Source organism: Sphaeramia orbicularis, chromosome 8 (assembly GCF_902148855.1).
Source record: "Sphaeramia orbicularis chromosome 8, fSphaOr1.1, whole genome shotgun sequence".
Lineage (NCBI taxonomy): Eukaryota > Metazoa > Chordata > Actinopteri > Kurtiformes > Apogonidae > Sphaeramia > Sphaeramia orbicularis.
This window is the reverse complement of record NC_043964.1, coordinates 49,803,315-49,816,018: the sequence shown is the minus strand read 5'-3', so window position 1 is coordinate 49,816,018 and position 12,704 is coordinate 49,803,315. Positions and strand designations below refer to the sequence as shown.

The following is a 12,704-nucleotide window of genomic DNA, read 5'->3' as shown; positions in this document are numbered from 1 at the left end:
ATTATCACCAATTTGTAGTAATATAATCAGAGGTGACAAAAGTAAATGCTTTGTTTACTCCAGTAGAAGTTCAAATAGTTGTGTAAAGGCAGCTCTGGTGAAAGTAAAAGTACCTTTACTCAGTGAAACGTGAGAACCTACACACTCAGCGGTGCACTTAAAGTATAAAAGTAAAAAGTAAACAGTTTGATCTTGTTAGGCCTTTTATGTGGTTTTCATCTAGACAAACAAGTACTGAGATTGCTCTCTTCGCTTTTGATTTACTGGATGAAATGACTAAAGCATGCAGTAAGTCAAGATATCAGATGCATTTTTCTTGTGCTGTTTGTTGTGTGTGATGTTTACGAACAAACAGACATTCACATCGTACCTGTTCATATGGTTCCAGCATGCCTTTCTTGCGGATGTTCCTCTTTGCCAGGTAAATTGCTACAGTCAGAACAAAGCACATTATAAAAATTATTAAATAGTGATATTTTGCCTTTTTAAATGGAATTATGCGTTTTCAAACATTTCCCTGTGGTCTACATAAACTGTAAATGTTATGTTTGGGTCTGAATTCTTCATTAATTCAATTCCACAGGTCCATCTTCAACCCTATTTCTGAGTAATGACACCAGAAAGGTCATTTTGAGCGCTGGCCCTTTAAATGCACTTGAGCCACTTCACACCCCACCCTCTCCAGGTTGTTGCCCGTGCTTCTCTATCCTGTTCAGCCACTTGTGTTTGTTAATACAACCAACAACTGAACATTTTAGGTAATCGGCTCCAAGTTTGGACATATTTTTAGTATGGACTACAACCGCTGCTGCTGACAAACAGTTATGTCGTACTCAGACAAATTTTCAAGGGAAGTCTTGACTTTATCTGTGCAAATGTTGTGACATAAATAGTTATAGACGTAACAAATTAAGCAGGAATTAACCCTTTCATGCATGAATTATGACAACCAGAGTCAAGATTTTTTTCTTCCTTCTTGTTTTTATTCCCCCTTTGGCATAAAAAAAAAAAAAATTGAGTTTTTTTTTAATGAAGTTACAAAAATGTCCATGCGTTTAATTTTTGAAGTAAAGAAACGTGTTTAAAACCCAATATCAGACAGTGAGATAAAAACAAATGAAAAGATTGTAGTCCTACTAATCTGATGTTTTCTCACATTTTAACATATTCTACAGCTAGTTAATACTCACTTCATGGAAGTAATATGCAAAAAAAGAAAAAACTTTTTGTCAAACAAATAACAATTGATTTACACTAAAATATGTTACTGCAGATCAGGTTTACCAAGAACAGCAAAGTTACAGTAATGGGATGAATTGCAGTTTATGGGATGATGTATAAATGTCCACTGTGTTGGCTGATATGGAACTAAAACAACAAAACCCATGAATACACAAGAGAACAGCTGGAGAATAGCTGTCCACTGTAGTGACCACTATGCATGAAAGGGTTAAAACAGGTTGTAGAAATCCACTCGATTTTTGCCAAAATGAATATAAAGATAGCTTTGCAGCACCTGGAGGGTTCAAATTCAAACTGCATGAACTATTAAGGTCCAAATACTCAAATAAATGAACCAAAGACTAATAAAAGTGGGTTTAGCAAAATATGACCCCTTTAAAGGTTCATTATGTGATGTTCAGTGACATCTCATGCCAATTTGCAGATTGCATCCAACTGAATACCCTCACCCTACCTACTCTTATGGTAGCCACAAAAGCCACAACTGTCCCTTGTTACAGTCTTTTTTGAAACTGACTTTTGTTCTGAGTTATTGTAGAAACATGGCTGTAACTGTAAAAAAAGCGACCTGCTCCCTCTTTAGACTCTTCTATAGGAATATCACTGGACCTTAGAGTTATGGGAGTCCAGTCCCTCTGCAGGCCTTCTGAGATGCTGTATGTATGGAAAAGTCTTACTCAAATGTATCTCATCCATCCTCCTCATCCAAATGAGTCTTCTTTGGGATTTAGATACTGTATGTGCGGTACATTAGAAGAGCCTGTTTTCACTCCCAGGTCATCACATTTTGCAAGTTGTCAGGTATTGACGGCAATAACATAGCATCTGTTTTCAAGTGTTCGCGTCCTGTTTCATGTTGTGTTTATTTATTTATTTATTTATTTTTCTGTCTTTATTATTTGAGCTTCCAGGATGAACCCTACTAGGATAAGCATTACTTTTTCAGTTATGCAGTGGCAGGACTGTAATTGCAAATCCTGCTGTAAATCTTTTTGCTATATGTGTTACTGTAAGTGTACCCTTTAGTACCCTTTGCTATGAAAACGAACCACAACTGGAACTACACCCACAAAAAAATGTTAAATTTTGCTGACACACATCTGTTTATTTGTTGCTTTCTTTCTTAGGGCGTACCACAACATGCTTCCTGTTCTGCAATGAATTGGCAACGTCCAGGGTGTACCCCGCTTTCACCCCCACCACCGGTAGCAATGATAGGCTCCAGCATCCCCAACAGGATTAAGCAGTTCAGAAAATGAATGAATGAATGAATGAACAAATTAATAAACATTCTTCCTTATGCAAACGTGTTCTACAAAAAAACTTCTTTTGAGACACTATTTTACAACTGAATTGATGGTGCATCTCTCTGCACAAGATAAGTGTGATTTGTTTAAAGAACTAGCCAAACAACTCATAAATTTTAACCCTGCAGTTGATACTGAAGGATGTCAGCACTGGCACTAATGAAATTATACATAATAATGTGGAGATCCTTTTTCTATAGCCCTAAGCTGTTTTTAAGTGTAAACCAAATCAAATGGTAACAAGGGCATTGTCCAGACCCGTATCTGCCAGTAACACCAAGACCCAGCCAGCATGTCCTTGTGGGCCCCAGAAGGGTTACAATTGGGCTGCATATAAGGGTCCCATGTGGATTTGTCCGGAGTTTCCATGGTGACCCCACATGTGTTTGCCCATATCAGAATCAGAATCAGAATCAGAATCAGAATCTCTTTATTGTTATTGTTCCAAGTACAACGAAATTGAGGCAAAGCTCTTAGGTTCAGTGCAAGAATTTACAGACAGACAACAAATATCAGTAAAAGGCACAGTTATTTACATTAAAAAATAACAAGTATTACCAACTAAGATATTTATATAACAGAATTTAAGGCGTGCAAATAACATGAGAAGTAGTGCAAATGACATGAAAGATAAATATTGTGGGATAAATAGTGTGAAGAATAAATAATATGAGATATTCAGGTCTCTGATTCTGATTCTGATATGGGCAAACACATGTGGGGCCACCATGGAAACTGTGGACAAACCCAAATGAGACCCTTATATGCAGCCCAATTATAACCCTTCTAGGGCCCACATGGACATGCTGGCTGGGGAGGAGATGCCTTACTTGTCCACATTTGATCAGTTGGGAGTGAGAATTAAGCTGCTTCTTCAAAAAAAAACCATGACTCAGCAGGTTTTTTCATTCCATCCCAAAAGCTGCCTACGCTGTTTGTATATCTGTTTAACTTCACCTTGTACCCACCATAGTCGGAGTCCTCTGCAACCCATTTCTGTGTTGGCCAGAAGTATGGAGTCTAGAAAGGAAGCAGATTAGTGACATTTTATTAGAGTGAGTCTATTTAGAAACAAAAGCACGGTAACACAAGAGGTTATAGTGTTTGGTTCTGTCCACAGAATGGAGTATTGTTGTTATACTAATATTAATGTTGGGTTTTTTTTGCACTGTACACTTGTATTAATCCATACACTGTGTTAATCAATCAATGAGACCTGAGGTTTATTGTCATCGTCCTGACAGACTCTTTTTCGCTAATCTTTCTAATTCCTTGCTTTTAACGTCTTCATAGCCAGAAGAAATCAGAAGTAACAGTAAGATATTTATTGTAGTTTCATTTCTGGGATTAATGAAAACAGTGACAAATGACACGATAGTGCTTGAACATTTCCGTATTTCAGAGTAAACAAACAATGGAAACAGTATTTAACCCATAAAGACCCAAACATCCACTGGTGACCAAGATCATTTACTGATATAAAAACATAAATAACTGCTGATCCACTAATTCTATCAATACATGTAAATAATTGGTGTAAAATGCAGTTTCATCTTTTCATGGTCATCAGATATGACCCATTTGCACATTCAGAGGCTCTGTAGTGTTTCTGTTTTTTGGGTTTATTTATTTATTCTTTTTTTTCTGTTGTTGTTGTTGGTATCATTATTGTTATTGTAATTGTTTTGTATTGTGTGCTGTTGTTGATTTTTGGTTTTTGTGTTGTGTTGAGTGTGTGTATATCCTGTTTGTTGAGTGAGTTGTGGTAAATTGTGGTGCTTTGTTTTTATGTTGTTAATGACCCCAGGAAGAGTAGCTGCTGTGGTGTGCAGCAGCTAATGGGGATCAAACCAATTAATAAACTAATAACCATCATCTTCAACAACATTGATTCACCAGTAAAACCCATGGAGTTGGATCAATGACAGTGGATGAAGACACTTGTTTCATGTTCAGTTGATATATTTTACTGAAAAAGTCACTTTTCCCTCTATTTCCCTCTATTTTTTCTGTTTCTGATGTAATAACCCTAATTTTAATTTGAGCTTTAATGAAAATCAGTCATGATCAGTAAATTAAATATAGGAAAATACATGATTTTCACTTAAGAATGCAAAATATTGAGCATGATATTAGAATGAATGATGATAAATCACTTAAAAAAAGTCTAAAATAGAGAAAAAAATCATTTGAGAACTGACACAAAAGTAACACTGGGTCTTTATAGGTTAAGCAGCTGACAATAGCACTGGGTTTCCTCATATCTGGGGAGCTACAGCTCGTAACATTCTGAAACCAGCCAGTGGAAATTTGACAAACTGCATCTCAAGTCAACTAGTTTGAGTTGAGCTAAGATAGGTCACTCCACTTTGTCGCATCCTTAACCTGCAACATTCTTAAATGTTTCTGTCTCACTGTAACTCTTTATAAAGTATAAATGACAATGTATATATTTGATAAATGCTTTGTTGTTGAGGAGTTCTTTGGAAAGTTTTATCCTGGGCCCAAAAAGTTGGACAATCCACCATAAAATAAAAGATTTACCGGGAATATTTAAGTGTCAAATGGACTGTATTGAGCACGTGAACTCCAGCACCTGTCCCATTCAGCACCCCACAGAGTTTCCAGATTTTTCTCCTTGTTTAGTCTTCAGATCCCTGACGACTATAGAACATGATCTGTACAGGAAACGTTCCACAGGAGGAGCTGTTCCTTACTTGAATGTTGTCATTGGTCTATAAATGGAAAATCTTCCCCTTAATCTGTTTTGCTATCTTATTAAAGTACGACACTGATGCCACCAACAGGAGTGGTGAGTATTACGTTTTACCTGGAAGCGATAGAGAGTGTTGTCGTTGCACATGACCAGCTTCTTGTGGTTCTGCAGTGGGTAAATGTACCCATAGGCCACCAGCATGTTACCAAAGACCTGGGCCTCTGGAACACAGACAGATGGGTAAATGAGGAAGCAGGAAATGCAGTTTGAAATGTCATGCTTCAATACAAAGAACATGTCTTCATTTTCTACAGTTTGCAGCCAGACCTTCTACAGTGGTTTTCATCTTGTTGGCAATCCATGCAATGACATCTTTACCTGCGTGGAGACACAGACGAGCATTAGAACTGCAGAGACCATGCACTGGGTACATCTGATACATGCTTTAGTTTCCTCCTTAATTTGGACTTTTGGACTGTGGTTCCTCTTCCACAAAATTAGCACACGTACATTTACAAACACAGGCTGAGAACAGTGTGAGACATATGGACCCCCCACCTCCTCTGCCTTAGGGTTAGGGAGGGGCGTGTCTAAAGTTGTTAGCAGTGGTATAGAGTAGAGCTGCAACCGATTAATCGACTAGGTGCTTGAAGTCAATGCAAAAAGTCCTGATTCGACTAATCGACTCGAATTGATTGAAGGGAGATATTCTATCGCAGTTTTCCTGAATTGAAGCTTCTTTGTGCGTCACAATAAGCGTCCGTGTGAAACACAACAGTGGAACCAATGTTTAACAGTGGAGAAATGAAGGAAACAAAGCTTTGATTCAGGAGAATTGTGGTTGAAGGATTTTTTTGGATCACTTTGAGTCGATTAATCGGTTACAGCTCTAATATATAGTTTGAATGTGTGCACGCCATGGAGTCAGTCAGGGAACTTAGACAGAGTGCACAACATGTGATATATATCAACATTTCTGTGTATTTTGTATCTATAATGACTCTTACCAGATACAAAGATTTACATTACATATAAATATGATTTGTAATCAAGGAGCAGATTTATTAGTTCATCTGACTGTTAATGGATTCATAGACAGAAAGTTAGTCAAAACAATTATTTATAGAAATATTTTATGCATGATAAACTTCCTCTGGATGTAACTTCTTTCCCTGTTTTATATCTAAATGTCCTCTGGATTCAAGGTCAGGTAAATTTTCCTTTTTAACATATCATATGGAGTTTAATAAATGACAGTGGATGAACATACTTGTTTTTATGTTCATTTAATGATATATTTTGTTGAAAAAAGTCACATTTTCCTAATTCTTTTATGATTTGATCTAACAGCCTTTGAATTTACTGTGACATTTTATAAACATATACATGATCAGTAAATTAAATATAGGAAAATACTTGATTTTCACTGAAAATGCAAAATGTGGATGATCATGATAAATCACTTGGGAAAGACAAAAAAAAAAAAAAAAAATCATTTGGAAGTCGTGACAAAAATATTTGTGGGTCTTCAAGGGTTAATGAAACTGCTTTAGCTTTCTAGCTCCCCTTTTCATACATGGAACCTTCTTGCATGCTCTTGTGCTTGTGCTGGGGCCTCATGAGCTGAGAGATTGTCATTTGTTGCCATTAGCTAACTTTATTTCTCAGTAAACAGTAGTTAGTGTTGTGGAGACATTAGTACTGAAGCATTTGGAAGACAGCAGAAGGCTTTTCCCAGAAAGTCCAACCACATTTATCTAAATCTAAATCAGACTATTGTTATCATGATGTTGGCACAGACAGTGTGGGAAGGTAGCTCCTCTCAGCAGGAGGTGCTTTTACTCAGACCTTCTCAGTTCAGATGGTGACTTTTGGCCCATGTTGGTCTTAGGCTGGATTAAAAAGCAACTTTGGCTCCTAAAGAACTGCACAGATCTCATCCAATTGTGGGCTGTCTTTTTTTAGTCTGTTAGCAGCTTAAACACCCGGCTGCCAGTGTTTTCACACAGTCTGCACTTAAACTAATGAAACACATACTACAACGTGGAATACTTTCCCTTAATAGTATGCAATATTAACCAATAAAGCCCCAGTACTACTTCTGTGACAGCTCCCAAATGATTTTTTCCTCTTGATTTAACCTTTCTTAAGCCATCTGTCACTATTTATTACAATATTATCCTTTATATTTTGCATTTTTCACTGTGAATCATGTTTTTTCTATATTTAATTAAGATGTTCATGAAAACTTCAAGGTATTTATATTATTATGTTTATCATTTATTATATCAAAACAGAGAAAAATGAAAAAAAAAGTGACTTTTTCAGTAAAATATATCATTAGCTGATCATTAACCCAATGTCTCCATCCACTGTCATTTATTCAACTCCATGGGTTTTACTGGTGGATGAATGTTGTAGAAGATGACAGTGTTTCCATGTTCACTATGGAGCCTCTGAACGTCCAAATGGGTCATGTCTGATGACCATGAAAAGATTGCAAACTGCATTTTACACCAATTATTTACACAGATTGATAGGATTAGTGGATCAAGAGTTAGCAAATATTGTACATCAGTAGATGCTTATGATGAGCAGTGGAGGTTTTGGTCTTTATGGGTTAAATATCAGAGAAAAGGACTGTAGGACTGTAAAAGTGATCCTAAACAGGAGGAGGATGGTTTAGTTTGATTGGGATCCAGGCCATCACTTTTGGTCAGAAGTTTAGACAAACTGCCATATTTGTAGGTTTCAACCTCCAAGTGGTTTGAATCAAACAGGAAAGTCTGAAAACTTGGACCATATAAAGTAGGTGCAAAAAAAAGCTCAAGGCTGATAAATGAAGTCCATGCAGAAATGTTCCTGAGCCTGAGCTTCAGCTTCCTGAATAAAGTATATTTATTTTTAACAGGGTCTAACAAGATTCTGTCTTGTATACTTCATTAAAATCACTGCTCACCACAGCTGTAAGTGTACTCTTAATGATGTCATGGTGACATGACATGATAACTTAGCTAACTAGACCAGATAGCATGAATTTGTGTATTTATACATTATACTATGTTAGCGTCATTACCTGTATGTTAAAATTGATCAAGTATCTTAAATTACCTGGTGGTCAACAGTGTTGCTTAGCAGTCAGTGTTTTCAGTAAGATAGCATTAACTTTGCAACCTTTACCCCTCGTGCTTCCCCAGCACTTCACTTTTGTCCAAATATGTGGCCAGTTTTGACTCTAAAAAAAACCAATATGATGACACCCAAAATACCTAGTTCTTCTTCAAAGCAGCAATCCACAAAAAATAGAGAAATTCAGTCCTAGCCCTTCTGTTGTACCCTATGGGACCTGACCTCAGAAAAAATATAATCAGTGATCAATGGCAAGAGGCAATATTATTTATATCCTATTTGAATTGTGCCACTTTTTGCATATATTATACAGGGGTTGGACAAAATAATGGAAACACCTTAAAACATCAACAAAATATAATTTAATATGGTGTAGGTCCGCCTTTTGCGGCAATTACAGCCTCAATTCTCCGAGGTATTGATTCATACAACTTGTGAATTGTTTCCAAAGGAATTTTAAGCCATTCTTCAGTTAGAATACCCTCCAACTCTTTAGAGATGATGGCGGTGGAAATCGACGTCTTACTTGAATCTCTAAAACTGACCATAAATGCTCAATAATGTTGAAGTCTGGGGACTGTGCCGGCCATACGAGATGCTCAACTTCATTAGAATGTTCCTCATGCCATTCTTTAACAATTCTAGCTGTATGGATTGGGGCATTATCATCTTGAGGTGAAGGTGTTTCCATTATTTTGTCCAACCCCTGTATCTATGAATTCATGATATAATTTTACAAGTTCAGATAATAATGTAACATCTAGTTTAGTGAGAAGTGAACTAATGGGCTGCAAACAAACAACTGTTACCTTTGCATAACTTTTACAACTTTGAGTATACACAACTTATACTTCAACAGTTTTACAAAAACTGTGACTTCCTAGATTTGTGAAATTATCTTTTAAATTGACATACAACATATATGTAAATTATTTCAAAGGACTAAAAAATGTTCTTGTTTCTGACCACTGACAAAAGTACTTTTTTTTTTTTTCCAACTCTCTATGGGTGATATCAAGGGGGTGTTCCTGTGTTCCCTTTAAGATGCAGATGGGTTAACATTACAGATATTTTTAGCTCTCTCTTTGTCTTCACCACTATGTCCACCAGCTGGTCTCTAACTGTGTTTCTCAACTCTTTATAGTAGGCTGTGTCATGTACAGAGGATGTATCGGCTGCTTGAGTGTTTGAAGAAATTCAGTTTTGTTGGCCAGAAATCTAAAATATCAAGTTAAATGGCTTTATAGAGATAAACTCAAAGTTTTTCATCATGTCAACATTACATGTAATACAAACTTGCTTTTACATTTACACCCATTCAGTGAGTTGAAACCTCATTATTAATTTAAAACAGTCGAGTCCATCGCTGTGCCCAGGAAAGGGTTTACAGAAATATTCCTGGTTTTAGAAACACTTCCAGGCTGTGTGTGTCTCACCAGTGATGACATAGGGGATGGTGGTGACGTTGAGTTTCTGGTCTGAGCCTTTAATGCCACTTTTTGAGTCCTGCATCTCCACCACGATTGCCTCCACCTGGAACAAACAAAGACCACAACAAGGGATGAAAATTATTTTTTAAATATTTATTTCCTCTTTCCATCAGTAATACTGTATCTCATAACCTATATTCCATAAACTAAACTAATCCATACTGAAATGCATTTCTCGTGTACAGTTAAAATACAAGAGCAAGTAAATGCATGCCTCCACAAATTCTTTTGATCACTATGTTCTATGTTCTTCAGTCATCTATTTGATAGCCGCTTAAATGTTACTTTGCAGAATCTTGAAATTACATGATACAATAGTGACAGAGCTCTTCTAACTTTATTTACAGATTTAAAAGTAGGAAAACATGAATGCATGTGTGTGTCCCACTACAGTGAGGTAGTCACGGTACATGATTTCATTCCATGTTAAGGTAATTCATCTTTCACTAGTGACATGGGATAAGTTCTTTCCACCTTCTCAGATACAACAACATGTTCCAGAAATACTTCCTAAAAGTGTCAAAATCCCAAAGGCTGGAATTCTGTGCAGTACTCTGCTGGGGATTTGGTGGGAAATTTGCAACTTTGTCATATTCAGACTGCGAAGGACTGAAATCTAATTAAATTCTGGTTCTAACATCTGTTCCAGCAAATCCGATCATGTGGACAGTGTTAATGCCATATGTGATGCATTCAAATCTGATCACTCAGCACACATCCAGAGATGGTGTGAATACTGAATACTCATCTCATGTACAAAAAAAACTAATTCAGAATTTATTCTAAGTGTGTCATTTATGTTATATATTTTACACACTCTAAGCTGAGTTTACAAATGATCCTGTTTTCTGTTTGACTAGAAACTCTAACTGGTCAACTCTATTAATCAGCCAAACATTATGACACCAGCAGTTGAAGGGGTAATAATGTTGCTGATTGTGTTGCATCTGTCAGTGTGTGGGATATATTATGCAGCAAGTGAATAATTAGTACTCAAAGCTGATGTGTCAAAAGCAGCAAACTAGGCAGCATAAGTTTTTGTTTTACAAAAGCCAAATTGTGATGGCGATGTCTGGGTCAGAGCAACTCTAGAACTGCAGGTCTTGTTGGATATATATATATATATATATATATATATATATATATATATATATGTAAAACCATTAATTTCTGTTATTGACTTTGCCCTTTCTTCTCAGCAGTACACAAATTGGCTTTAAGGTGGAATTAGGGAGGATCTCTCACAAGCCTCGGCAGTAAATCTGCTGTAGGTGCACTTACAGAGATGCTTCATTTAAGAGGGAAAGATTGAACTACTAAAATATATTGAATAGTGAAAACTCCAGTCATTCCTCCAGTGCTTGATCATTTGTGAAAACAGTAAATGCTGTAGTTTAAACAATATGGATCAAAGAAAGGACTATGTATAAACATAGATTATGGTAATAATGATGATAAATCCACTCACCTTTTTGAGGCAGTGCATGCGGGGTCTGAAGTGTTGTCCCCGATTCGGTCGTGCTGTTCTTATTGTCATATTTGCTGCAAGATGAGAATCAAATCACAAATAAAACCTCTGAAAACCCTCCTGTGAAATGTCGTTACAGAGCAGTGTGTGTAACGTAGTGTATGTGGACGTCCTGTAAAGGGATTGTGGTACAGGATGGATTTATCCACCAATCAGCTGCAGTGAGCTGAAGAAAAGCCTGTTTACATGAACATAAGGAGAGAGAGAGAGAGAGAGAGAGAGAGAGAGAGAGAGAGAGAGAGAGAGAGAGAGAGAGAGAGAGAGAGAGAGAGAGAGAGAGAGAGAGTTTCTCAATTTGTCTGAAATGTTAAAAAGAATGCTCCTCAAAGAAAATTATACACTTTAGATTGTATTCCTATTGTTTTATCTTTAATTTGAACAATTCAAAATAATTTAAAACCACAACAACTTTCTGGTTTCTTCACAAACTCTCATTCAGGAACAAAAATTACACTTTTGAGTGTATGACCAAGCCTAAAGTAGATGTGTCTTTACTTTATAAGCTGCACAAAATGGAAATACTTAATTAAAATACAAATTCCTCAGATGTGTACTGAAGAACAATACTCAAATAGATATCCACCACTGTTTATAATGATGACATGTTAATAATTTCCCACATGAAATATAGTCATATGCCACTTTGTGAGTCATGGTAAGAGAGAATTTGCTTCCTATATAGTGATTCTCAAATGTCAAGTTAGATTTCCCACAGCAGTGTCAATAAAAAAAAAAAAAAAAGAAATGTTTTTGATTTGACTGCAAAGTGGTGGCAGTGATTGGATTTCCCCTTGTATCTGAAAGTGTGTGTCCTGTGTCAGAATAGTAACAGAGATGATGCTTTCAGCAATCTGTACGACCCGCCCAAACCTTCCGACTGTGCTGTGTTCAAGTGTACATAAAATACTGGGACATTATCCTACAGTAGGCGCCTAAGCTTTACACTACTGACAAAGGGGGATCATTTGATTCTAGTTCCACTTAGGTTTTCTGTAGACAACTACTGACGCACGGGAGTATGACGGGATTAACCTGAATGGGCATATTGTTAGTTCATTTAGTTTCTATACTTCTTTGTTGTTACTACAGAAAAATGTTGTGAAGTAGCTCTCTTTTGTCTTTCGGGGATTAAAATTATACTCTCAAACGTCAGAGTTTGACAGTTTACCTGCGTACATTTCCAATAATAGGTCGTATAAGAAACGTTTGAACGATAGTGAAAGTTGGAGTGACGTTAAAAACAGCGGATTCCTACAGCTCATGAACGTCTCAGTGGGGTGCAGTGAGCTCAG

General features: G+C 36.7%; 1 protein-coding gene across 2 annotated transcripts in view; it reads right to left on the bottom strand.

Annotated features, from left to right (window-relative positions):
- The window catches only part of rgs9a (regulator of G protein signaling 9a), a 31,731-nt gene extending 20,182 nt beyond the window's left edge, over positions 1 to 11,549 (bottom strand). The window contains exons 1-6 of one of the 2 annotated variants that reach the window (XM_030141533.1): positions 11,353 to 11,549; positions 9,831 to 9,927; positions 5,593 to 5,643; positions 5,380 to 5,486; positions 3,518 to 3,569; positions 371 to 429 (exon numbers count right to left, since the gene is read on the bottom strand). In XM_030141533.1, coding sequence (XP_029997393.1) covers positions 371 to 429; positions 3,518 to 3,569; positions 5,380 to 5,486; positions 5,593 to 5,643; positions 9,831 to 9,927; positions 11,353 to 11,421 — 435 coding nt within the window. In that variant the 5' untranslated portion in view covers positions 11,422 to 11,549. The remainder of the gene's footprint in view (positions 1 to 370; positions 430 to 3,517; positions 3,570 to 5,379; positions 5,487 to 5,592; positions 5,644 to 9,830; positions 9,928 to 11,352) is intronic. The other variant, XM_030141532.1, reaches the window with a different exon arrangement.
- Positions 11,550 to 12,704: the final 1,155 nt, after the last annotated feature.